Raw genomic sequence first — 22,254 nt, 5'->3', positions numbered from 1 at the left:
GGATCAGGCGGATCAGCAGTGCAAACTAGTGTTTCCTCTGCGAGCATTGAGATGCAGATCCCACTTTCGCTCCACTCATAATGGGGGCTGTCAGGAGAGCGTGCATGTGTTTGTGTGTGTCTGTGTGTGTTTGTGTGTGTGGGTGAGGACGCTCATGCGGGAGAGATTCTCACACATCTGCTAACCTGCTTCTCTAATGGGCTGCAAATGGGCCTCCATTGTCCAGGCGCTCGCGGGCCGGGCTGGAACAACCCGACACGTCCACTGGTTCACATGCATACGCCAACATGTACTTCACACCGCTGCTGACACACACATGGAGAATACCTAATGCCTATGTATAGACGGAGCACACAAAGCACTGAATAGGGGGCAATAAAGCTTCCCATAGAGATTAAGGCGTTTGAAGGAATGTTAAGTTATTTGTCTTGCAAGGAAAAAACGCTACTTGAGGTTGTTTTTTTAATGTAAAACACACAAAGGAGTTTTTCGAGAAAATGATCTGAATCTGTAGATATTAAAAAAGTATTTATTAGTTAAACTTTTGCTCTTTTTCTTAATGATCAGCTGCAGAAGTCAAAGCAGCACTGTGTGGATCTGTCCCCCTCCTTTCTCAGTCCAAACATTTCCACAACTGTGTTTAACTAAAGCTGCCCACAACTCGGCTGAAATGGTTTTCACTGGGCGCTCCTGCTGACTTGGGAGTTTGGGGTTGGGGGGGGATGGGGGTTTAACAGAAAGGAGGGGGGGTGCAATACGGGGTCACACAGGAGGAGAGCCGGGTGGGGGGGGGTCGCGTTTTCTCTACGGGCTCCAGGAAAGAAAGGAAGGAAGCCAGAGCGAAGCAGAGGAGCCCGGACCCACCGAGCAGGAGCGGGGTGGTGGGGGTGGTGGAGAGGAGGCGGGACTCGAGCAGGAGCGCTGCCCATTGGTTGGCTGCGGCTCGCTCGCTCTGGATGGATTGACTTAGCTCGGGTCAAATTACACCATTTGTCGTGCATTAGTTTGTTTTTCTCCCAGCCAGGAGAAGTTGATTCACTACGACGCGCACAATATTGTGTGTGTGTGTGTTTTTGTGTTTCTTCCTTCTGTGGATTACGGCAACAAATCAGGATACAAAACAAAGCGATTCAAATGAGGTGAGTTCCCGAGGATGGACTTTAATGCGCCGCGTTACGCAGCGAAAGTGTTTTCCCGTTTTTTTTGTCCTTGTGCCCACGTCGCTCTGCAAAACCGATGCTTGCAGAACAGAAATAGTTCAACTCCGGACTCTTCTGGTTTTATTTGAATTCAAATGCAGTTTTCTTTCCATTCATTTCCAACCCTGGCAGCGTTTTCTCCATGTATCTGTGCAGCGCCTCTCCGCCGCGTAACAGAGAACCAACCAAATCCAAACACTCCGCTCCGCTCGTTATTTGCGAGGCACTTTATCCTCTCTTTGGATCGGTCGTAAATCTGTGTAGTGTTTCTTCTAAAGTCGCTTTATTACAACACGCATCCACACTGATGAATCCTCATTCATTTAAACGTACCCCTGTTTGGATAAGCCAGCGCAGAAAAGTGTTAAAGCGCAACTGTGCGTAATTCTAGTATTTTTCCTTTATTCCGCCGGGGACGTGCCGTATCACGCTCCCCCCCTCGGTTCACACGCCCTCTGTTGTTTTATTCCCGGATCGAAATCAATGATTGTGCGTAAAGTCGGAGCGCGGGGAAGCGGGGACAGCCCGTCGTTAATGTTTATGTCTTTTCCCCCTTTCGTTACCAAAGTTAGCAGGATAGTGGAAGGGGATGGTTCCTTGCTGTGTGTGTGTGTGTGTGTGTGTGTGTGTGTGTGTGTGTGAGAGGGAGGGAGGGAGGGAGGGGGCTGTGTGGTCGTGGCCAGAGCTTTGAAGATCAGTCATCAGAGCGCAGGGGCCCGGGGACGGAGGAAGAGCAGGCGGAATCGAACATGCTCTTATGTGGTCGAGCGGAGCTGAAATCTGTGCGCAACTGTGGATAAAAGAGAGCAAAGTGGTGTCCGGACGGAGAATGAAAATAACAGGAATACACACGCTGGGTGTTTTTCTCTTAAATGGATTACCAAAGGAATAATAGGACGTGCGTTTGGATTGCCCGGTTCATGAGTGAAATTGGATCCTCAAGGTAGGTGTCCCTCGGTTGTTTGTTTAATTAATATATCGAGTGTTTTCAGGACGAACTCACTCATTATTATTAACATGGATCCGGGATGGGATTCAGGCTGTATCGCTCCTGGCTGTTATTCTATCCGGGGAGCGACTTTGGGATAACAGTCTATAAAAAGGGAATCAGGTGCTTGATACGTGCTAAAGTAAAATGTAGATTGTTTTTTTAAACGGATGGATCTGAAACGTGCATCGTTAAAACATAAACCCACAGTAAAATCAGAGCCACGCCATGTTAGTCCTCCAACGCACCTTGCACGCAGGGAAGTGTCCTTTACAGTTTCAGTCCCATCAGCTCATCTCTATTGTATTTGGTTCCCGATTGGAGTTGAATGGTTCACGAATCAAAGTGTTTGCATCACCACAAAATCAACTTGGAAATAAAAACACCGTGCACGAGATAGGACGGAGCACGCGGCTAAATACAGTAATAAACAACAAAAGACGCACAGGATGCGCAGCTTGACTCAAAGGCTCCCCGACTGATCCTCATCTATTTGATGTATTTCCCAATTTCATTATGGTTTCCCTCGGTTGCATAATGAACTGGAGAAGCGCTCGGAACCTTTTTTTTGTATGTGGGGAGGCACAGCAGCGCGGAAGCCCAGCCCCGTGGAGGCAGCTCAACGCAGCCCCATCACTGCTGTCACTCCACCGCTGTCCCCCGCGTCTTTGTTGTCTTTTGTATTAGTCCTACATGTGGACTAAAGGGACCTGAAAAGATTTACCACGGATAAAACTTGAATGCCTTTACGCCCCGGTCGACACAATGCGAGCATTAGAGCCCGGGCTGCTGCGTGGACTGCGTGCGTAAAAGAGGAGTGGAGAAGATCTCCAAGGAAAACTAGAAGAAAAAAAAAACACACAAGCGAATGAAAGAAAGGAAAGAGGATAATAGTGAAAGATGGATAAAGATAATGGTTAAATGTTTAATAAGGAATGTGTGAATTTTCAGTTATTGTAGGATCTGTTCCATTTTAGTTTATAATTCAAAAACTGGCCAAATTAAATAAATATAAAAAAATAAAAACATTCTTTTAAATGCTGGGTAAAAGTACACACTCTTATTAAACGTTTATTCGATTTATTGGTTGAATCATGTCACCAGCTGCTTTACAGAGAGAAGGACACAAGTTCATTTATTTCAACCCAAACTCCCACTGGTGTTGATTTTCCATCAAACCTGAAGTGAGCTCTGTCACAGAGGAGAACGCTGACTTAGTAACTGGAAACTAAAAACTTAATAAATATCAGGAGCGCCAATCTCCAGCCAGGTCCAACACCAGGACCAGCTTTGGGCTCATTGACAGCACAGCTGGTGCATCTCATTCCGCCTCACTGGCTGCAGGGTCAAACCGAAGCGACCAGAACGACCACCGTTAACCTCCACTTCAGCCGGCTGTAACCCCGGAACAACCACCAATAAACCATCCAGTGATCAGCGCTAACCCCTCTGCAGCCGTATGGGTTCCATAGAACTGCCGCCTTGAATCATATTGTTACATTCCCAATCGAGCAGAGTGATAAATGTTTGACCTTGTGCAAATTTTGAGTCAAGATGTTTAGTTAGTTAGTTTTGTTGAACCCCCCCCCCCCTTTTTTTACGAGCCCCAGAGCAGCTCTCCTGAACCCAGGACCACTGACCGGGGGGGACCGGGGGTGGGGTTCCATTGTGTTGACTTGCCCAAAGCCCCTTTTGTTTCCTGGTCACACCTGCAGCTCGGTGCCTTTGTGCTCCACTATAGCAGAACTACCGCTGAGCACAGCCATTCTCCTGTTTCCCTCCTCCTCTTGTCGAGGTAGAGGAGAAAAGCCGGACAGCAGATTTTGGGGTGGCACAGTCCTCCCCTTCTGGCAAATCTCCGAAGCAACAAGTCCGACCAAGCTCCACAGAGGTGATCCTTCAGGTTGGCGGTTATTACTGAAGCGGGGAAAGGGGTAGCAATCATTTCTGGGCCTGTGAGCCGGGGCTGCTCTGTTCATCTGGCTGGCTCACTGTCCTGTGTGGCTGGATCTTGATTACTTTCTCAGAGCCACAGTTGAGAGTTCAGACAACCCAGACATATCCAGTTTTGGACGGACGAGTCGCGCACGCCCGCAAACGCATGTTGACGTGCGTACAGTCGCCGAGTGTGAGGAGGGAAGCGCCTGAAACCGAACCCCGGTGCTATCCGGTTCCCTGCGCTGTGAGGTTTACAGCTCAGCACGGTGCTGGATGACAAGTCAAGCAGCCTCAAGCAGCAGCAGCCATTGTTCCACTGGGATTACATCCACCCATCACACTCACACACAACTTACGAAACGTCACGCACCTCTGTTGTGTGCCTTCCTTTTTTATTCACCCCCCCCCCCCCCCCCCCAACTCCTGCAAGAAAGACAACCGTTCTGTGTGGAAGTGCAGGAGAGGTTGACGTAGGCCAGTGAAGCGCAGCTAAGAGGGAAATGTGTTAATCCGTCATCTTAAACTGGGAACACTAAATCTTCTGCTAGCGTGGAGCCGCGGACCCCCGAAACCAGTAAAGACAGTATTTCAGCCGACCCCCTCCCGGTGTTTAACTCCATGGGCCTGAGCCAACAACATCAGCAGGGAGAGAGCGCGGCTGTAGAACATTGAAAAGCCTGTAATAACAGAGGTAGAGTGAGGCAAGGCTGAATGGCACCGAGTTGCGTGACAAGCCCAGCGTTTCTAGGCTTGTTGAGTCGTACATGCACACACACACACACACACACACACACTGGAGGGCAGGAACCAGAGAGTGCAAAGGAATAGTCAATAGAAAACACGCTGGGCTCACTAGAGATTTAGAAGTAATTTTAGATAGCTGACCTCTGGATGTCTTCTGTTCCTGTTTCACATTAACGTTTCTGAGGAAAGCCTGCGCCTCTCTGCAGCGCGGCTATTACCATGCAGGGAATCATGGGAGATCAGAGCTGAGCCTCTGCCTGTGGTTGGAATGATTTTCTCCAGGAATTGTTCGGTGGAGGAGACGAGCAGGAGTGAAGTGGTGTGAATGCACGAGCTGATGAAGAGGCGACACAGAGCAGGACTCTAAACTCCGACAAGCGGGGAAATGATTTACTCGCGAACACGACCGAGTCCAGGTTCGAAGCCTGCAGCCTCTATGATAGCTCTATAGAATTGAAATGGGAGCTGGGTTTATTTACCTTTCATAGCCCCCCCCCCCCTGTGTGCGTGAGGTATCTTTTCCCATCCCCGGCTTCTCCTCGAAAGTCAGCGATTTATTGCTTGGGTTTTAACGCCGCACATTTCGTGGTGTGAGAGCTTCTGAACCAGGGGATAAAAAGAAATAGCTGCTCTTTGCACGGCAGCGCAACATCACTTCTGGTTTAGATTAAGCTGCTGACAGTTGGTTTTTCGATATAGATCTGCGACACTGTGTGCATAGATTTGTCGATTGTTTGTGTGCAGTCATTCATTTGTATCTAGATTAGAGTGTAGTGAGTCTGCGATGTTTTGATGTTTTGCAGTCGCTGAAAGAGAAATCTTTTTTATTTCGTCAAAACACCAAACCCTGTAATTGAACTATTAAGCGGGCTAATTAAGACGAAGTGCCTCCTCGTCCTGGCCTTGAATTAACTCAGCCCATAATGACACTGCTCTTTCACAGGCCTGAGAATCCCACAGAAAAAGGAGCAGCCATGATTACACACAGTTGATGACTAGTACACGCCGGGATTACTCTGATCCCATCGCACCACCACTTCCATTTTTTGGTGACACATCATCGTACAGTCACAGTTTAGACCAAAAGTGGGTTGTGAGAGCCCGTCTGGTAAAAAAAGGGCTGCTCACTTTTAATCAGCCTGTCGATATAAACGCTCCCTGGCCACGTCATGTGATGGATTATCCATCTATACTTAGCTAAAATACTGTTTCTGTCGGCCAAGAACCTGGTTCTCTACTTCACACGGGTGGCGGTTCTTCAGAAATCTTTATACTCTCACAAGAACAAGAGCTAAAAATGTCCACTCGGGGGGGGGGGGGGCACAGCGACGTGGTGAGGGCCCCACACGGCCCTCCGCTGGACGCTGATGGGCCGCGCTTCCTGTGTGGATCAATCAGAGCACTAATGGCTTGGCAGGCAGGGCTCTCAGACAGCACTGGAGCAGGTGTGCTCTGGGGCTAATTGAAAAACGAGTCGATACCGTGTGTGTGTGTTTGTGCGCGCACACTCGCTCCAGTCTTTGCATTACACCGTTTGAAAGGGCGTTTATGTATGTGCAGCCATGTGTGTGTGTGTGTGTGTGTGTGTGTGTCCCACTGTGCTCCCAGCTAATCCATCCCTCAGCCCGTGTGACGTCTCCCAGTAAATTGTTTATATCCGTTCAGGCTTTGCCAGCATGAATAATTTGTTTGTCTCATAAATATTTCAACATACACCGATCATTAATATGCACATACACAGTCTGTCGTTAACGCACTCCTCAACACACTAACACTCACACTAAACCCCCGCCACTCCCACGATAAATTGCTACCGACGTAGCTTGCTGCTGGATCATGTCTGCAATCAGATGCGTTGCAAACTATTATCAACAAAAATGACAATGTCAAAACAACAGTACCCCCCCCCCATCGAACACAAAGACAAGTGAATCGCTGCAATAAAGCACAGTAGCCCCGAGGAGAGGCCGGAGCAATAACAGCCAGCAGAGCGCTAATAGAAGTCAGCTAAGGTCGGAGCGGGGGCTGCACCCGTGATGGTGATGAGGCTGAAATGTGCTGATTGGTGTTGAGCCGGGCCCGAGACAAACCAACTGACGCACAGATGCACGGACGCAGCAGGGCGGCCCCGTCCCTCACAGAGTGGACATCCGCTGCATCCGACACTCACAGAGGAGCCCCGTCGGTCAGTTGGCTGACCTTCCCCGAGACAGCAGATGCAGGGAGAGGTGGGGGGGAAGCCGCCCGGTCAACTGACTGTTCAGTCATCAATAAGCCAGAGAACGCTTTCTTTGCATTTCACTAACTTGACGTGAAAAGACAAGAAAAGAAACAATCTGCTGAAGAACTGGTGCTTTCATTGTTTTTGAGTTTGACGATGCTTTTTGTATTTGACTCATAAGACCACAGCCTCCATGAGGGGGGAAACATGACATGTTATACACGCTAACCAACAAGAATGCCTTTGTTTTGTGTGCTCACAGGTAACAACTCCACCAGTGTGAAACAGGAAGTGTCGTCTGTGAGCAGCCATGGGCCAGAGAGCTGTGCTTCTGCTCAGCGAGCTGCTGCTGCTGCTGACAGCCTCACGCACTCTCCTCGCAGTCAGCTTCCCCGAGGACAACACACCCCTCGATGTCGTGGACGCACACTGTGAGTGCACGCACGCAAATGAACTCAGCAGGCACGGAGGTGTAGAGACCGACAACAAGTGGAGCAAACGTGCCCCTTTTGCTCCACAATATTTTCACTGAATAAAGAAAAGCACCATCCTCCTACTTGTAGTCATATCAACAGCTCAGACACTGTCATCTCATATCCATAGTATTAAAATCAATCTGCTGTGTGGCCAGTTGTACCATTAAGTGGAGTTCATTTTCATCTCTGTGATTTATTGGCACAACGGAGAGAGGTGCTGACACAGGCAGCTGTTATCTGAAGCACAGTGACACACACAGATATAATAATAAGGAAAAATACTGGAGATATTGGTTCTGTACTATGACTCATGACTGATTGGAAGGAGGATTTGTATAAAAGCTCAAATGTGGCAAGAAGTGAGTGCGCCAATTAATTGTGTGTGTGTGTGTGTGTGTGTGTGTTTGTGCGATATCTTCACAGTTTCACGGAGGTACCCAGTGTTCAGAGGCCGGCCCTCTGGCAACGAGTCGCAGCATCGCCTTGACTTTCAGCTGATGACCAAGATACAGGACACCCTGTTCATCGCTGGCAGGTAAACTCAACACAAACACACAAACACACAAACACACACATGCATCAATTATCTCAATCTTCCTATCTCTCTCTCTCTCTCTCTCGCTCTTTCACACATCCCCCACACCAATATACTCCGTCATTCCTTGGCAGGTAAACAGTTGCGTAAAAGGGATGGGGGGGGGGGGGTAAAAAGCTCTTAGTGTTATTGGATCTGTGGCTTCTAGGCAGCATTGATCCAGGAAAGAGGTCTATCATCCCGGCCTGACGCTCTGTCACGGGCCTCTTGGCATCTTTACATGTCTTTTTGGTATTTATGGGCACTGGGATTAATCTGACCGCCAGCTCTGATATTGTAGCAGGAAATCACCTGGACTTCTACAGTATGAAACTCCCAGCTCCAGAACCGGCACATGCCTCACTGCTGTCAGGTGGATCCTCCTACTGCCGGTTCGGGGCAGTCGCTGTGTTCACTCAGAGGGAATCTAAATGCTTTTTCTGTAGTTGTTGATAGAACCAGCTGACATCAGCAGTAAGTGACGTGTCATCGAAAAATTGTATAGCAGTGCAGACTTTCAGGTTTTTATGTAACGGCCATTTAAAAAAAAACTCTGCAACACATAATATAGATATTCAGATGTAAATTTCAGTTTTTTCTGACCCAGGTTTAGCGAAGGAGAAGTTTAGTGTATTTCATCGTGTAAGAGAAGGCTAAAACCAATGAGATAAGGTATTTAAATGAAAGATACACTTCAAACAATATTCTCATAACGGTGAATAAATACCTAAAATAGACAAACGTGGCTGAATTCATCGGCTTTTCCTCTAATAATGCTTAAAGAACAGCTAATCCACAGAGAAAGTGTTTTTCAGAACAGAAAAGATTATCAGTAAACCCTGATTACAGTCTCTAGGAACATATTCCTGGTTGTGCTGTGTTCGCTAAGCCTTTGTTGTGTTGTTGTTGTGTGTCCACAGAGATCAGGTGTACCTAGTCAGTCTGAGAGAATCCTACAGGAATGAGATCATTCCTTACCGGGTAAGGTTCTCGCCACAAGCGGCTCTCTCAATCCACAAACAGTAAAAGGGCTCCATAGAAAATACTGAGCCATTCATCACTGAATGGACAGGTTGTAAAATGAGAAACTGGAAAAGGAAAGACTGTGCGTGTGTGTGTGTGTGCGTGTGTGTGTGTGTGTGTGTGTGTGTGAGAGAGCGTGTGCAAGCCCATGTGTGTATTTCTGTGTGTGCCGAGCAAGTGTCTAATGCTCCATGTTGGTTTCTACAGAAGCTAACGTGGCGATCGGGCCAAGCTGACAGAGACATGTGTGCCGTCAAGGGAAAACACAGAGTACGTATAAAAACCTAATGGCGTTCGTTTCATGTCCCAGCCCACGGACAAAGAACTGTGCACAGAGACGCTGGCTGCTTCTCACAAACGCTGTTGTGTGTCTGTTTTTTCAGGACGAGTGCCACAACTTCATAAAAGTGCTGGTTCCCAGAAACGACGACCTGGTGTTCATCTGCGGCACCAACGGCTTCAACCCCATGTGCAGATACTACAGGGTAGGTATCCGGTGCCTTGGCATTTTCATAAGTCAACGTTTGGACACTGGAGATGTGCATAAAGGAAACGCAAACAAAAACCGGACTAGTTTTGTGTTAGAACCCTTAAGTAACGCAATCGTTGTTTCCTTTTTAACACAAATTGTCTCCATCTGAATGATTCATTTGTGTGTGTGCTCATTTCCACGGCGTTTCTTCACAAACCTCCGTTAACGTGTGGGTGGCCGTTGTTTTCTCCTCAGCTGGATAACCTGGAGTTAGATGGAGAGGAGATCTATGGACTGGCACGGTGCCCGTTCGACTCCAGGCAAACCAACGTGGCTCTTTTCGCGGGTAGGGGTCAAACACACACTCGCCCACACACACACACACACACACACACACTGACACACACCGTTCTTTCTGAAGAAAAACTGGTGTGTTCCTACTTACGTTCTCATTATAACCTCTGTGTCTTTGCCACAGTTAAACTGGGCCTGCAGCGATAACAACTCAGCCAATTACGCCTTATAAAAAGAGGAAGAGCAACAAAGCATTGAAGAGCAGTGAATCGAAATTTGTGTTGACTCTGCTGCTTGTCGTTTTTTCAGAAGGGAAGCTGTACTCTGCCACCGTGGCCGACTTCCAGGCCAGTGACGCTGTCATCTACCGCTCTATGGGTGATGGATCTGCGCTGAGGACCATCAAATACGACTCCAAATGGCTGAAAGGTGAGCAAACACCACCTCCATCGCTCTCAATCTTCAGGTCTTGCTTTTCTCGGGAGGTACACGTGTCGACCTGCCACCCAGCCTAATACGCACAGCGGCTTTGCATGGCGTGTGTGTGTGTGTGTACTCGGCTGTCGGAGCAGTATTTTGGAGTGATACACAGCGCTCCCGCCTTGCCAAGCTCCACGGGGATACGGCCTGTTCTCTCCCAGGCAATCTAGGTCACCCCTAGTCGTATATACAGCCTCGCACAAATCCCTGAAATATTCAACATGCACAGTGGTGGTGACGGTGCAGAAATCCACTTCAACTCTCTGCCTCTCTCTGTCTCTCCCTCAGAACCTCATTTCCTGCATGCAGCCGAGTACGGGAATTATGTGTACTTCTTCTACCGGGAGATCGCGGTGGAGCACAGCAATCTGGGCAAGGTGAGAGACCGTGCACTCCTCGTTTGTGATCTATTACCTATTCCCCACAGACGCAGCATGCAGGCCATTTATCTGAACCCCCCCAGAAACAGGCCTACACCTCCCTCAGTGCATGCATCTCTGCCACAAATGGCCCCAGTAGTAAAGGGGCTCATTCAGGGGCCTTCAACAGCCGGCATTTGCTGGGAATACTCCGCTAATGTAATAGCATTACACAGTGGGAAGATTTGTGTCCGAGACACTGCGGCCTGCCTGCTGAGGGCATTAGGATGTTCTATGTTCGAGGCCAAAACTCCAGATTTGAAACGTGGCTCATCCCTCAGCTGGTCTGGCAGAGCCGCAGGAAGCCAGCATCCTCCATCAGCCACCGGCTAATAAATATTTCAAACCTACTAATGCTGGGGCGACACCTGGCCTCTGATGGAGGTTTGCGTTGGTAAATTATTAAATCTGTCCCCGGCCAACTGCTGCACACGCTTCATTTAGACTCACGGCCTCGGCCACACGCGTGTGCCATCGAACATACAGTCACATGGTGCAGCGCTCGGCATCTCGCGGCCATTTGTGTGTGTTCATCTTTTTCAAAGCGAGCACTCCGGTCGGGGGGAAGCGTCGGCGCACACAAAGTTAAATATGAGCGTGTGTGTTTTGCTAAGTCGTCTGTGCCGAGCTGCGACAGGATGGACAGATGCATTATTCAGCATGTTGAAGTGTTTTTAGCGATGTTCACTCAGCTGCTTTCCCTCTTCCGCCCGCCCCTGTCTGCTCTCAAACCCCTGCGCCTCCTCTCAGGTTGTGTACTCTCGCGTGGCCCGGATCTGTAAGAATGACGTGGGGGGGTCACAGCGAGTGCTGGAGAAGCACTGGACGTCCTTTGTGAAGGCCAGGCTGAACTGCTCGGTGCCGGGGGAGTCCTTCTTCTACTTCGACGTGCTCCAGTCCGTCACGGACATCGTGGACATCAACGGGGTTCCCTCGGTGGTGGGGGTGTTCACCACGCAGATGAACAGGTGAGCCCCGGCCGCTGCTAGCTGCTGAATGAATTTACAGAATTTAGATTTTGTTTTTATTTAAAAATCGACATTTCTTTGTCTCCCCAGTATCCCAGGGTCAGCAGTGTGTGCCTTCTCCATGGCCGACATCGAAAAGGTTTTCTGGGGTCGGTTCAAAGAGCAGAAGACTCCTGACTCGGTGTGGACTGCATATCCGGAGGAGAAGCTTCCCAAACCGCGGTAAGGACCAGACATCTCTGTTCCTCTGAAAGATTCAGAACACGGCTGTCTGTGTGTTGTTGACTTTCTTTGAGGTGGTGCCACTCGACTCTGCAGCTGTTTGCCACCTGCCATGTTTCTCCCCTTTTAACCCCTCGTTGTCCGGGTCAAACCCAATGGAATCGAGTCTTTCAGCACAGGGTGACCGGGTTATTAGCTTTGACCCGTCACACACATCCACCATCTGCTGATGATTTAATTATTAATTTGGCATAATTAGACCCGTTGCATATTTAACCTGTTTACAGCAAGCACGTATATTTGTGGCCCTGCCCTGTGTCCCGGACACAAAGTCCACGCAGCACCTCATTACCCCCGTGAATCATTCATGGAGGATAACCACGGATATCTATATTTTATGTTTCCAGCTGAGGTCCTTCTTGTGATCCTAATAAGCAACTGCTCCAACCCCCCCCCACCCCGACCTCTTGTTACACTTATTCAATGCACGTTATTATGACTCTCTGGTGTGTGATAGTGTGGGCTGATCTTTGACCTTCTGCCCTGCTTGTGTGTTTGTGCAACCTCCATCCCAGACCCGGGAGCTGTGCGGGTCATGGTCCAGCTGCGTCCTTTAAGAGCTCCATCGAGTTCCCGGACGACACCTTGCAGTTCATCAAGTCCCACCCCCTCATGGACACAGCTGTGCCTTCCATCGGGGACGAGCCGTGGTTCACCAAGACACGTGTCAGGTAAATAGACCAGATGAGCGTCCTGATGTTAATGCCTCAGTCTGAGGGGAATAAACATGCATCTTTTTTAATCATGAAAACAAACACCACAAATTCCCTTTTTCATCTAACATAATTAGCTGCATTTACCCCGATGGTTCAGGGTTTATTAACTAGGAGAAAAAATCGAAGCTAGAATGACTCTCAGTGGCCCAACAATCCCCTGAAACCACATTTAATTTGACCAAGTCAGAGGTTTTATTTGGATCTGAACCAAAACGCACATTCTCTTTTCCACAAGATCCCAAATTATTCTCTCAGAAATTAACGAAAATGCTAAATCGCTCTTGCAACCAATGAAATATAAAAAATACTGTATCTGCCCCCTGATCCAGATCTGCACCAACATTTTATGGATTGTTTATTGGATCATGCTCCATCTGTCCATGTGCTTTTGCTTGATCCTGCTAACTAACAAACAAAGAGATGAATTTATAAATGCTTACGTTTTTTAACATCAATTGTAGAAAAGTTATAATCTGAGCAGGAAACAGGGGTGAGAATCTGATCAATCTTTTTATGTAAACTCTCAGTAAAAAAACTCAGTCCGTGGTTCAGTTCAACTCAAAAGCACTAAGGCTCAACACGCAGCTGCACATGATAGCTGAGCAATTAACCAACCAGGACAATGATTGACTGGTACAATAATAAGCCCGTCTCACAATGTCCACTGTGGGTGAGCAGAGAGCATGTTGATATCAAGCGCAATCGATGAAGTGAAACAAAGTTTGACCTTGAATTAAACGATCTCTCCTGTTCTGAATTGGAATTCAGTGAATAACACCCCCCCCTGCTGTGTGTGAAGGTACAGGCTGACATCGCTGGCTGTGGACAACGAAGCCGGGCCCCACAAGAACTACACGGTGGTGTTCATCGGGGCCGAGTCGGGGGTCGTGCTCAAGGTTCTGGCCAAGACCACCTCGTTGTCCCTGAACGACAGCCTGCTCCTGGAGGAGATCGACGTTTTCAACCGGGCAAAGTAGGAACCCGTGCACTTCTACCCTCTCTCTCTGTTCTCGTTTCCTCTTCCTTGTCTCGCCTCTGTCTGAGGAGTCAGCTACTCTCATGTTGAAAGGTCATGCACACGCACAATCCAATTTTTTTTTGGGTGCTGGAATGTGAATTTGCACAGTTTGCGTTTCTCAGTGGTTGGAATCGGCCTTGGATTGTGTGAGAGAGAATCTTTTTGTGGCCCCTCCACTGAACAAGAGAATGAATCTGCCCGAGTCTGAAACTGTAGCCGGACTTATCTGATAAACCTCTGATCGTGTTTCTCGTTTCCCTTTTCCAGGTGCCTGTCCAACCATGAAGACGACAAGCGTGTCCTCTCGCTGCACGTGGACAAAGACACGCACAGCCTGTACGTGGCCTTTTCCAGCTGCGTCATCCGAATCCCCCTGAGTCGCTGTGAGAGACACACGTCCTGCCACAAGTAAGTGACGCGCTGGCGTTAGTGGTTAGAGTGGGAGTCGGTATGGCTCGGTCATTGGGTTGTGTCATAAAGAGGATGAAAACAAGACCTTGTGGTTAATGTTCAATCGGAAACAAATGATTATACTGCACCTTCCAGAATGATTAAACCTTGTGTTCTCATGGTGTGTGTGTGTGTGTGTGTGTGTGTGTGTATCCAGGTCCTGCATTGCATCGAGGGATCCTTATTGTGGCTGGAAACCTCCCGGAGCTTGTGAGAGGATTCTGCCCGGTGTTCTGTAAGCTCACGTCCCAGCTGCAATATGAAGTGCAAATATCACAGATGAGAAAATGAGATAATGCATTTCTCTTTTTGTGTGTTTGTGTGTGTGTGTGTGTGAGGGGGGGGGATAAGTCTCTCTGCTTACGCGTCTCGCTCTTCTTCTTCTCTCTTCACAGGACCGGATATGAGCAGGACGTTGACCTGGGAAACACGGCTCACCTGGGAGACTGTCACGGTACGAGTCTCATCTCCATGCCGTCTCATCCTCAGACACATGCTTACAAACACACACACACAGATATACACACACATTTACCTAAGTGAAACACAAACTCATTTCCACATACACCATGAGCCTGTACACTCACACCAGTAACCACTCCAGTAACTCGCCCCGACATAAGTCTATGTGCAGTATTAACACACACATCTACATGCAGTACATGGCCACCTGTAACTAATGCTGCCTGCTGGGGCGGAAACATGGACATGTACAATCGAGGGTCATGCTCGGCTGGTGCAAATGGCAGACGTGTTCGGATCGCTCCCGGCCAGAAAATGGGCCTTTACCGGTTTTCCTTTAAAAAACATCCGCCCCTCCGTTTGTACCAGCTGAGCATGACCCGGGCTGAACCTCAGTATTGATCAGAACCAGAGGGGCTTCCAGAGACTCCAGAGAGAAGGACACTGTCAGCGAGTGCTTTATATCGTTATTGTTAAACCCAGTAAACTGCACTCTCGGTGTCTCTTTGGGATTTTACGTTATTTTTTATTTTTAGATTTAACGTCTGAATTCCCTTATGCTGATTTCTTGTCCTTTTGAATTCTTTTAGCGTTTTTGGGCTCTACTTCAGCGCCAGATTACAAATCATTTGGCGACCCTACCTCTGGTTAGTTTGATCTTTTACTCAAATGGTTTCTTTCCTTGAGTTCAGCATCTCCAACCCTGTGTCTCTCCACCGCTGCCTCCATTCATCTTTTCTCACCAAACACTTCTTGGAATGCCTAACTCCACCTGCTTCATTTCCATCGCCACAAGTGACATCTCCTCGGGGAAACGTCGGCGCTCTCTCTCTCAGCACAGATTCACTTCCTCTTCTTCACTCATCACTCCCTCCTCCATCTCGCATGCCCAACCACCGCCCCTCCGCATCCTCACTGTTCTGTACCAACACCCCCCTCTCGGTATCCCCTTCTTTTCCCCATTCAAAACTGTAACACAATAATGTACTTTCATTGGTCTGTGAACGTCAAAACAGCATTTTGTTAAACCATGATAACAATTATTTATTATTTGTTTGGACACTAACCTTAAAAACAATGACACGCTGCTCATGGCCCTACTAACCGGGATGATAACAGTATGCATTACCCACGTCCACACGGGTTGTTAACAATTTGTTTGTCACCACAGACATGGAGTTTTCATCTACGCCAGTCACTGTCCAGCCCAGTGTACCCATACACCCCCCACTACTCATACCCACTCAGAGCCCCAGCTCTGGGCCTGGTCCAGAGCTCTACGGCTCAGGCTTTGTGCTGCAGGATGACCCAGCAACCTCCCATTCTTTAGACTCTATCCCAGGGGGCCAAGAGGGTAAGGCCCGCAGGGAGGCAGCCAGCACGCTGCACTGAGCCCGATCTGATAGCTGCCCCCGCAATTCTCTCTGTGGCACGAGAATGTGAATCCACACGTGTACATTATGCAGAGAATCACATGAACAGTGGCAGCTAGTTAGGATTTTTATTTTATCATGAACATTTTTCATTAAGTGTTTATGTTCATACATCATCTACGTTTCCATATTTTTTTATGTTCCTATTGTTTTCTCTCATTTAAGTTGTAATTTTTCTATGTTCAGTCTTACCTTATTTTAAACTATTAATTTCCAGTCACTGTTTTCATGTTGTTTCTTTACAGTCCTTTGTTTGGATTTACATTCTGTGTCTGCCGGTGCATATATTTGTCATCTAACTTTAGATGTAGTAACTGTCTACTGGCACCTCACCGACTGGGCCTGCTCTGCCACATCACTGTTGTGGCTGCACAGTAGATGACTAACTCTTTCAATGTCTGTGGTCACTAACAAACTCTACGTAGAGCAACAGCTGTCTCAACACCTGGAAGACAAACTCTCGTCTCTTTACTCCAAGACTTTACCAATCTTCATTCTGGTTGATCGCTTGATTTGGATCTTGATCCATTCAAGAGTGCACTCCTAACCCTGTAGCACCGGTTAAAAAGCATGACAAAATGCCCCTAGGGGACGTTTATTACATTAATTCTTCCCCTCTAAACTAACATAGCATTGACTCTCTTAGCTTGTGAACTGGATGTGGGTACCTAACATCTTCTGCCAATTTTAACCATATTTCTCTTGGATAGCAATGTGTCCGTATATTTATGGAATTTGGTTGTGGCTACCCTGTAGATACAAAAAACAGAAACAGATGCATGGTTGGGGTCGCACTCAAACATTTCTGCTCTTGAATGGGGAAGGACGCTTCACTGAGCACTTTCCTCTCTTCACCAGGGGGTTAACCAATGCTTCAATGTTTTGTAGGTGTGTGGGATAACCAAGCAGCTGAGACCAACCAGATGGTCCACATGAACATCCTCATCACCTGCGTGTTTGCAGCTTTCCTCATGGGCGCTCTCCTAGCTGGTCTGATTGTCTTCTGCTACCGAGACTCATTCCTCCGTAAGCCGAGACACGTCCACAAGGATACAGAGTCGGCCCCCTCCTGCTCCGACTCCACTGGAAGCTTCATCAAGCTCAATGGCCTCTTTGACAGTCCAGTAAAGGTACAGCCATAAAAACAGCTCCAGTGCTTTATGAAAGTCTGAATGGAACAAGAAGTGAATCGGTTTCTAATCTTTTTCTTTTGATTATATTGCAACGTTTTTAGGAATACCAAACCAGCATCGAGTCCCCCAAGCTGTACAGCAATCTGCTGAGCAATGGCAAAGACCTGCATTCGCCCAACGGTGACACCAAGACCATGATCCTGCGGGAAAGTTGTCAGCCCCCGGAGCTTGCTGCCCTGCCAACGCCGGAGTCCACCCCTGTGCTTCAGCAGAAAGGCCTCCAGCCCATCAACAACCAGTGGGAGAGGGCTCAGGTAAAGGGCAGTGGGCCCTGCAAGGAGTCCAACTCAGCAGCAGCAGCAAAGAGTCCTCAGTTCCTTCTTTCCCCTCCTGCTCCTGCCAATGCCAACCCCAACCCCCACCACCCTCACCTCGCCCTAGGACACTCCCACATCCCGAGTGCAGTTGTTTTACCCAATGCCACACATGACCACCCGAACCTTGAAAGTGGAGATGATACACTCCCACATACCTCTGAAAAGAAACCGAAGAACCCAGATTCCAGGGGAAGTAGGAAAGAGCAGAAGAGGTCGGTGGATGCCAGAAATACTCTTAATGACCTTTTAAAACACCTCAATGACTCTGTGGCCAACCCCAAGGCCATTCTTCAAGAGGGATCAGGGCCTCGCCCGAGACAGCATCTCACACTGGAGCCCATGGAGGAGCTGACTGAATTACCCCCCAGGGTGCCCAGCCGTGAGGCGTCCCTGTACTCTCCCTCCTCCTCCCTACCGAGGCACAGCCCCACTAAGAGGGTTGATGTCCCCATGCCCTCCACCCCCACCACACCAACAGGTAGCCTGAGCATGGGGGGCACTCTGGAGCGGCAAAGAGGGGGGTACCAGCTCCACCGGAGTGCGTCTCATAGGCAGTCCTTATCCACCTCACCAAATGGGGTAACCATGGGTGTGTCTTTGTCTCGCCAACACAGTATGAACAGAAGTGGTTATATGCCCCCAACCCCACCCTCCAGACTTGACTCTCATAGTGGAATGATGGGGGCTGGAATGCACTCCCCTCACTCGTCCTCTATGTCACGACATAGCAACTACAGTGGGCATGGCTCACTCCCCCGCACAGGGCTGAAACGGACCCCGTCACTAAAGCCAGATGTGCCCCCCAAACCCAACGGTTTTTCACCACAGAGTCCACAGATGCGAGTTGTCAATAAGTACAGTTATTAAAATAGCATGAACACTTCTCAGTGAGCTGTTGGCCTTGACCGTAGAGCTTTGAGCCCTAAGGGCTTGGGGGGGGGGCTATCGATGGGGTATGGCCGAGTGTGTGTTTGTGTATTGACTTGAGGTGTGTTTCCCCTTTAAATGATATGCACAGTCACTCACACTAAAAAGGGAAAATCACATGTGGCCAAAGATACTCCTTGGGGCTTTTCGGCTCCCTACGCCTCCATCTCCCTCCATAGCCACAAAGATATTAATAGTGGACAGTGGTGAACCTGCTGCTCCCCATTGTATCTGCGCTTGGGTGTCGACCGGTTCCAGTTAGGTACAAGGTTTAGGACGCCAGCAGGGCCTGCTACAGTGTCCGTGTGCATGGTACCAGGTCCAAACAGTGGAATACTTGAAGAAGGGGTGTCATTTGTCACTGCCATTGAGCACTGTCTTCCCACTAATGTGAACTGAACAGAGAGGAGAGGTAGACCATGCCTTTGTTAGTAGGATACCTGGGGCAGAGGAGAGAAAAATCAATTATCATGGGGTTCGTGTTGCTCGAGATACACATGACCACAAACGGCTGAATCAGGCAGCGAACAACGAACAAAGAGAGAGTGAAGATGTATGCATTTGTGTGTGTGTTGACTGGAAAGCAGGCTTATATAAAGCCAGCACACACATTAGGCCTTCCCACTTGGTAAACCTAGAGTGTTGCTAGATGCCAGAGGATGCACCTTAAGACCTGTAAAAGACCCAAGTCACTGTCTTTCATTTCAACAGCTTTCTTTTGGTCATATTTGAACCCAAATGAAGCAAGCCTAGACCATATGTGTGTGTGTGTGTGTGTCCCTCCATGGGGTTTTGGGTTAAGTTGGGACATTGACACAAACTCACTGGGACATTTTAGTACATGTGCTGCTATTTTAGAAATAGGTGGTTTGTCTTTGATGCGTTTGTTATACCGACCAGACTGGGGTAGCCCCTGGTATGAGTGTGCACATCTGCTACTGTGTGTGTTAGCGTGTGTGTTGTATAGCAGACAGAGGCCAAGTGATACAGTTGTTGGCAACCAAACGCACTGTTAAAGCTGATACGTGAGGGAAAATGCTTCTCTCCTGGACTGAAAGCTCCACTGCCCCGTTTAGGAGTTATACTGGTGGTTCAAGAGACGTCTTTATGTAGCTTAAGTGTTAATAAAAGAAAAATACATTTCACATCTCGCTCTGTAAAAGAATTTCGAACAAAATGATTTGCCTTTCTCATGTTTTGCCGTTTTATTTAAAGGATGAAACAAAAGCAGCACCAATGGTTTAGCTCATGTGTATGAATCCAACATTTCAGTGCACTTCTGCTGTATTGAACATTTGTGTCCTCTAGTAGGGGAGCAGTGTAATTTCCCTCCTGCATAAATCCTATTATGGATATATATTAAACTGACTCCAGAACAATACATGGATGTAACACCTCTGTCATCTGTCGTGCCGTGTCCCCTGTGCAGCTTCCCTGCGATTGGCCAGTGTACAATCAACACAACATTTCACCAATGTGTCCAAATGAGTCATGCTGGGAATGACGAAGATCCTGTAAATACTTAAATACTATAAATAAGGATTATAAATATTTTTAGGCAAGTGAACCTGATTCTGTGCATTGTGTGCCTTATTCACAAAATGAACTACTACAGTATATAACATTGGCAATGTCAATTGGTCCTGTGTATGTTATTGTCATATACTATATAAAGATTTTTTTTATACAATTAAAATTCAGCCGGACGTGTGTTGGCAAGTCGCGACTTAATCCGAAGTGATGTGGAGACAAATTGACAAACAGGCCACATGCGGATGGCCGTCATACAAAAGGACAAAAAAACAGCATTTTGGTATGAATCAGTTTTTCTCTCTCTATTACTGCTGGTGTTGAAAAGAAGAACGATGTTAATCCACCACACAGAGGTGCCATGCGGTGAATGTATTTCCTTGACAGTGGGATGTAGGGTGGTTTCGATCTCGCACACATCCCGCCCACAGCCAATGTATTAGCACAGTGTTCACACGAAAGTCCGGTTGCGGTGGCAGGAGTTGTTTCTATCGGCCAGTAAGGACGACCGGGGGGGGTCGGGTACCTTCTCCGGGTGACATCTTCAATCCTGTCCCAGTGTCAGTCGCCTGTTTAGCCCAAAGCCACTTTTTGTTTACAAGTGATGATTGTATGTAAAGATTCTTCGCCTGTCATCTGACCAGTGTTTTGGGCTCTTTTCTACTCCGCACACGCACACCGACATCATACACACACACACACACACACACTCGACACACACTGCTCAACTGCCTTGTACATTGCAATATGAACTGGGTCTTTCTGTTGCAATTCTAATTTGAAGCCTTTATATTTCAGTCTGAGCTCTGTGTACGTGGAGATTTTTGTCATGTAACTTTTGATTTACATACTGTGCAACGTGGTGATGCAAGGCCAGCTGTGTATATATATCTGATCTCCAGAGTATTTGAGCATGTAGATAGGTTGTAAAGTTGTACTGTGAATGTGTAAATAATAACGATGGTCTTTGTTTCATGATATTTTTTGTTGATTTTTTTAACACAGCATGTATAGTTGAAATAAAACATTACTGCACAGAAACAGGTCTTGAGAGTGATTTCATGTTAAGGACGACGGAATGGGTTTTGTGTGCTTCTCTGGACGTAGCGTTGTGTGTTTCTGTTGCGAGAGAGCGTATAGCGGAGAGCTGAATCCCATGTTAGTGCTTTGAATCTATTTTAGGGTCAAACGTATGTGTCCTAGCTGAGCTTGGTGAGCGAGGTATCAGACATTAAGAGTCTTCCAAATGATTGAGGGCTTCGGGCTATTTTTAGAGCGGGGTTGTTTTGAAGTTTGAGGCCAGCCCAGAGTCAACCACTCCAGATAGCATGTGGGAAAGTTTCCAAAGTAGTATGTTCCTCTAGACACCAAACATCTGGACTTACCACTGCTCAGGGCACAAGATCTAAGCCACCAATAAGCTGCGGCTGAATGCACACACTTGTATACAGAGCATTCAGATGCATGCATGCTTACACTCCAGTGCAAGATGTTGAGCACAGATAGGGCCGTGATTAAGATAGGCTGTCAACAACAAAGCATCAAAGAGCAACAGCTGGACGGAGGGTAATTACTTTTCGTGCGGTTCCGATAAGCAGAAAGGAAAAAGCGATTGCCTTCTCATGCACATACGATCACTGGGCAGCCCATATGCTTCATGTGTGGTAGAGCTGAACTCCCGATTTAGGTCCCATAAGTACGCAGGCATGCAGAACAATAAAATGTGAAAAGAGGATTTATTGTTTAAAAAACGAGAAGAGGAATGCAAGAGGCATCCGACCGACTTCTTTCAAATCATAAACACGGGATGTCGCGGTGGCTTGGCGGCCTGCAGAACCCAGACCACATAACAGCAACATCTTCCAGTGTGAATCCGGTTGTGGATACCCCCCCCCCCCCGTATCTCTCACACACATTTCCTGCACGTCTCCTCACTGTTTACTATCAAATACAAAGCACAATCTTAAAAATAGAATAGCACTCAGAGGCGTGCATACCCCCCCCCCCCGCCAAGACCCGACAGTCCCCTTATAAATCATGAATATTTCATTTTCATTTGGATCTGCATCAAACAGCAGACGCTCAGCTATCAGTCCTCTAAGCATGCCACAGGTTGCATTAATTATCAAT

General features: G+C 47.8%; 1 protein-coding gene across 5 annotated transcripts; it reads left to right on the top strand.

Annotated features, from left to right (window-relative positions):
- Positions 1 to 1,029: 1,029 nt before the first annotated feature.
- On the top strand, positions 1,030 to 21,159 carry sema6dl (sema domain, transmembrane domain (TM), and cytoplasmic domain, (semaphorin) 6D, like). 5 transcript variants are annotated; one of them, XM_062408199.1, is made up of 20 exons: positions 1,030 to 1,139; positions 7,353 to 7,521; positions 7,990 to 8,101; positions 9,061 to 9,121; positions 9,371 to 9,433; positions 9,547 to 9,648; positions 9,891 to 9,981; positions 10,239 to 10,358; positions 10,698 to 10,786; positions 11,579 to 11,796; positions 11,887 to 12,018; positions 12,594 to 12,749; positions 13,594 to 13,767; positions 14,080 to 14,220; positions 14,420 to 14,497; positions 14,658 to 14,716; positions 15,315 to 15,371; positions 15,896 to 16,078; positions 17,046 to 17,287; positions 17,392 to 21,159. In XM_062408199.1, exons 2-20 carry the CDS (start codon positions 7,401 to 7,403, stop codon positions 18,532 to 18,534), a joined length of 3,342 nt encoding a protein of 1,113 aa, XP_062264183.1. In that variant the 5' UTR covers positions 1,030 to 1,139; positions 7,353 to 7,400; the 3' UTR covers positions 18,535 to 21,159. The 5 variants fall into 5 exon arrangements, with proteins under 5 accessions (XP_062264183.1, XP_062264115.1, XP_062264265.1 ...); XM_062408131.1 differs by lacking the exon at positions 1,030 to 1,139 and adding an exon at positions 1,919 to 2,142; XM_062408281.1 differs by lacking the exons at positions 1,030 to 1,139; positions 15,315 to 15,371 and adding an exon at positions 1,919 to 2,142.
- Positions 21,160 to 22,254: the final 1,095 nt, after the last annotated feature.

This window comes from Platichthys flesus, chromosome 1 (genome assembly GCF_949316205.1).
Source record: "Platichthys flesus chromosome 1, fPlaFle2.1, whole genome shotgun sequence".
NCBI classification, from domain to species: Eukaryota; Metazoa; Chordata; class Actinopteri; order Pleuronectiformes; family Pleuronectidae; genus Platichthys; species Platichthys flesus.
This window is presented reverse-complemented; position numbering and strand designations above follow the sequence as displayed.